This window comes from Zea mays, chromosome 3, assembly GCF_902167145.1.
Source record: "Zea mays cultivar B73 chromosome 3, Zm-B73-REFERENCE-NAM-5.0, whole genome shotgun sequence".
NCBI classification, from domain to species: Eukaryota; Viridiplantae; Streptophyta; class Magnoliopsida; order Poales; family Poaceae; genus Zea; species Zea mays.
This window is the reverse complement of record NC_050098.1, coordinates 15,094,398-15,097,879: the sequence shown is the minus strand read 5'-3', so window position 1 is coordinate 15,097,879 and position 3,482 is coordinate 15,094,398. Positions and strand designations below refer to the sequence as shown.

Sequence of the window (3,482 nt, the reverse complement as noted above, 5' to 3'; positions counted from 1 at the left end):
CAACCTTATAATTTCTGATTCTGTGTCGACCTTATAATTTCGGAAACTATATCCAGATAATTCATTTGTGGTATGTTTGGTTTGAGGTCAAAGTAAGATGAGGCGAGGTGACACTGTCCCCTCAATTTTTTGGGATCACGCCTCCACCAAAAAATCACTTTGATGTTTATCTCGTCCCCACTTAACTCTCATCCAAACATTGTAGAAATTGTGGCCGCTTCCTTCTATCCCTCCTTATACATCCAACCAAACACACTTGATTGGTATCACTTTCTGGAACATATATCACCTATCCACCTAATTGTTAGGGGAGGGGGACAAGTGTAGTTAAGGGGGTGTTTGGGAACAAAGTTTTTCTGCAGTTTTGGAAGAATACTGCAGTATTCTCAAATACTGCAGTATTATATACATAATGGTGTTTGGCAAGCTGGGTAAAATCTCTGTTTTCAAAACTGAAGTATTGCAAATACTATAGTTGTTTTAAGGCATTCTAAACTTAGCTCTGGACCTCAGTTTTCAAAACTGCGGTATTATAAACTACGGTATTGTCATAACTAAAATATAGTATAGTATTTCAAAAACTGTGGTTTTCAAAAACTTTGTTCCCAAACAGGGCCTAAATAGTTCAGTTTCCGACTGATAAATTAAAAAGCTATCACTCGATGGATCAGCCCTGAAATCATGGATCCGACGTTCAGTATAGAATCCAGAGGAAAAAAAATTATGTACGTGTGCAGTCTTCCGAAGGTAAAATTGATTACGCGCGCGTCAGTTAACTATTACTATCATAATCTATCACGCCAAACTATCTGCATGGTCGCTAGCGCGATATGATAGAACCTCCATTCCGCTAACATGACGACCCTTGTCGCGCCATATGTACGTGTTGGCGCCATAGCGTGAAATTGTTGCGTGAGATAAATTGACGCCTCGAGAAAAGATTAGATGTAAAATATATATTGTTTATCCACAGTTATTATTAAAATATTAAATTTAAAAGATTAAACAGTAAAAAATCTCAATCGGTTGATTGCTGTAAACATGATCCCAAAAGTCAGTCCAACATCTATTTCATTGTCGCGCTGAAACCAAATCCAAATTATTATTTTCATTTCACTGCTGAAGCATAACATCTCTACTACTCCCAAACAAGATCTCGCTTTACTCCAAAGACAGGCATGGTCACGACTCACGACTGCACAGTGCACAGGCACAGCAAGAGGAACAAATGGTCAGAAGCTTATCGCGACAGCTCGTGCTGACCAAACCAGCCGCAGCCTTTATGGATGGGTAGCTAGGCGACGAGCGCGACGTCAGGGGCAACGAACGCGCGCGCGCGAGCAGGCGCAGCCATGCGCCGCTTGGAACAGGGAGCCCCCCAGCTACACGACACAAGCAAAAGCAGAGCAGCCAGGCAGGCAGGCAAGCCCGTTATCGTTTCACGCGCGCCAGCGTCCGTCACTCCGGCGGCGCGGCGGCGGCGACGTTGCCGGCGCGGCCGTCCTTGCGGCGCCCGAAGTCGTGCACGGCGAGGTGGAGCTCGGCGGCGGCGAGGAGGAAGTGCACGGCCTGCGCGGGGCGGAGCAGCGCCACCACCTCGCGCATCGTCTCGAGGCGCAGCGCGTCCGCCATCTCCAGCACCCGCCTCATCCCCTCCGCCTTCGCCTGCATCTCCCGGTCCATGGCCCCCGCGTCCCTCCCGCCGCCGCCCGCGAGCTCCACCATCGTCGCCGTCGTCAGCGCTTCCTGCACGCGCACGCAGGCAAACACACACACACAAACACACGCTCGTCGTTTACCTCACTGGATATTTTACGTCGTCGCGAAGACTGAAACTGAAGGGGAAAGAAAGCGACGGTGAGTTTTTCTTTTCTTTTCACCTCACTCTTCTACTGACTCACCTGTGCGCTCGCGGCGGCGTCCTCGATCTCGCGCTCCCTCCGGATGGTGCGGCGCTGCAGCTGGTCGGCGGCCTGGAGCTGCGCGGCGCCGAGGTCGCCGAGGTCGTCCTTGAGGCCCCCGCCGTCGAGGAAGGCGGGGAGCTGGTGCTGCAGCTGCATCCCGGACTTGGTGTACAGCAGCTGGATCGCGGCGGTGGGGCGCCAGCCGCCGCACCAGAGGTAGAGGTTCTCGGTGGTGGAGGTCCAGGACGGGGTGAACATGCAGAGCACGTCGTCGGCCGCGGCCGCCGCCTTGGCGCGGTAGTACTGCGCGTAGTGGCCGAGCACCTGGCCCACGAGGCGCCGGAGCTCGGACTCGGGCGCGGGGGGGTCCGCGGACGCCGCGGCGCGCAGCTCCTCGAGGTCGCGGGACTGCTCCGAGATCCAGGACTCGAAGAACTTGGAGAAGGACTCGTTGGAAGGCAGCGGCGGAGGGAGGGTGCCGTTGCGCCCGCCGCCGTGGGAGGGAGGCGCCGGCGTGGTGGCGGCCATGGCGATCGGTGTGGCGTAGTGGTGGTGGGTTGGCGGTGGGCGCTCGCTATGGCTTGGATGGTAGTGGGGCTGTGGGGGGCCCGGGCCCGTTATAAAGGTAGTCCATGTCGGCCAGTGCGTGGGACCCAGTAGTCTTCTTTCGGTTTCACTACTAGTACATATTTTCCAATTTTTTTAAAAATATTTTTGGGTTATTATATTTAAAAATTGTTTCCTTGAGAGAAACCATGTTCTACTCCTGGAGTTAGCAGCTTCTAGTACTAAAAAAGATTTTTTTTTTTTGTGGTCGGCAACGCTCCATGTATAGCTAGCTGCTATGTGAGAGCATGGAAATCGGTGGGCGTCGGGGTGGGACCCACGAGATCTTTATCTGCGACGTCGTGCTAGCTAGCTTGGTGCGTGCATGGGTGCATGTGCATCACCCCTGGGTCTGGGTCTGGGGCTGTGGGCCTCTCAAGTTGCAGGATGGCAGGTAGAGTTGCCCAAACGGGCGGCCCGGCACGACCCGGCACGGGCCCGTCAGGCCCGACACATAATCGGGCCGTGCCCAATCGGCCCACGTGCCGCAGACGCGGCCCAAGCACGGCACGCCGGCCTGGTAACCGTGCCGGGCCGGCCCGTTTAACGTGTCCAGGTTCCCAATAAATCAGAAAAACGTCAAAAAAACTGTGTGGAATTGAGGTTTCGAACCCACGCCCTCGTTCTACACGGCTGAGAGCACTATCTGTAAGCGACTAACCACCAGAACTCTAGTGTTTTTGTTGAAAATAGCAAATATAAAATCTTAATATATATATACTATATTTTCTAAAATAAAAAAAATATAATCGTGCCGGGCCGGGCCGGCACTGCGGGCCGAGGCAGCGGCCCAAGCACGGCACGGCTGTCGTGCCGGGCCCGGCACGGCACTATTAAATGGGCCGTGCTTCGGGCCGGCCCGTCAAGCACGGCCCATTTGGCCATCTATAATGGCAGGTACAGCGCGCCACTCCGGTCCGTCTCTTCGTGCATCCTGTCCAAGCCTAGAGACGGAGGTCCCGTGGCGACCCA

At 53.8% G+C, this 3,482-nt stretch overlaps 1 protein-coding gene across 1 annotated transcript; it reads right to left on the bottom strand.

Annotated features, from left to right (window-relative positions):
- Positions 1 to 1,042: 1,042 nt before the first annotated feature.
- LOC103649730 (protein DOG1-like 2) lies at positions 1,043 to 2,695 on the bottom strand. Its single transcript, XM_008675465.4, has 2 exons — positions 1,902 to 2,695; positions 1,043 to 1,746 (listed from the first exon to the last, which is right to left on the bottom strand). The coding sequence occupies exons 1-2, from the start codon at positions 2,430 to 2,432 to the stop codon at positions 1,459 to 1,461; spliced, it is 819 nt and encodes a 272-aa protein (XP_008673687.1). The 5' UTR covers positions 2,433 to 2,695; the 3' UTR covers positions 1,043 to 1,458.
- Positions 2,696 to 3,482: the final 787 nt, after the last annotated feature.

Bases quoted from the DNA above. Each gene is read 5' to 3' on its own strand.
- LOC103649730 (XM_008675465.4), bottom strand. From the start codon at position 2,432: ATGGCCGCCACCACGCCGGCGCCTCCCTCCCACGGCGGCGGGCGCAAC. The intron at 1,747-1,901 runs GTGAGTCAGTAG...GTGCGCGTGCAG, and splicing joins ACGCCGCCGCGAGCGCACAG to GAAGCGCTGACGACGGCGAC.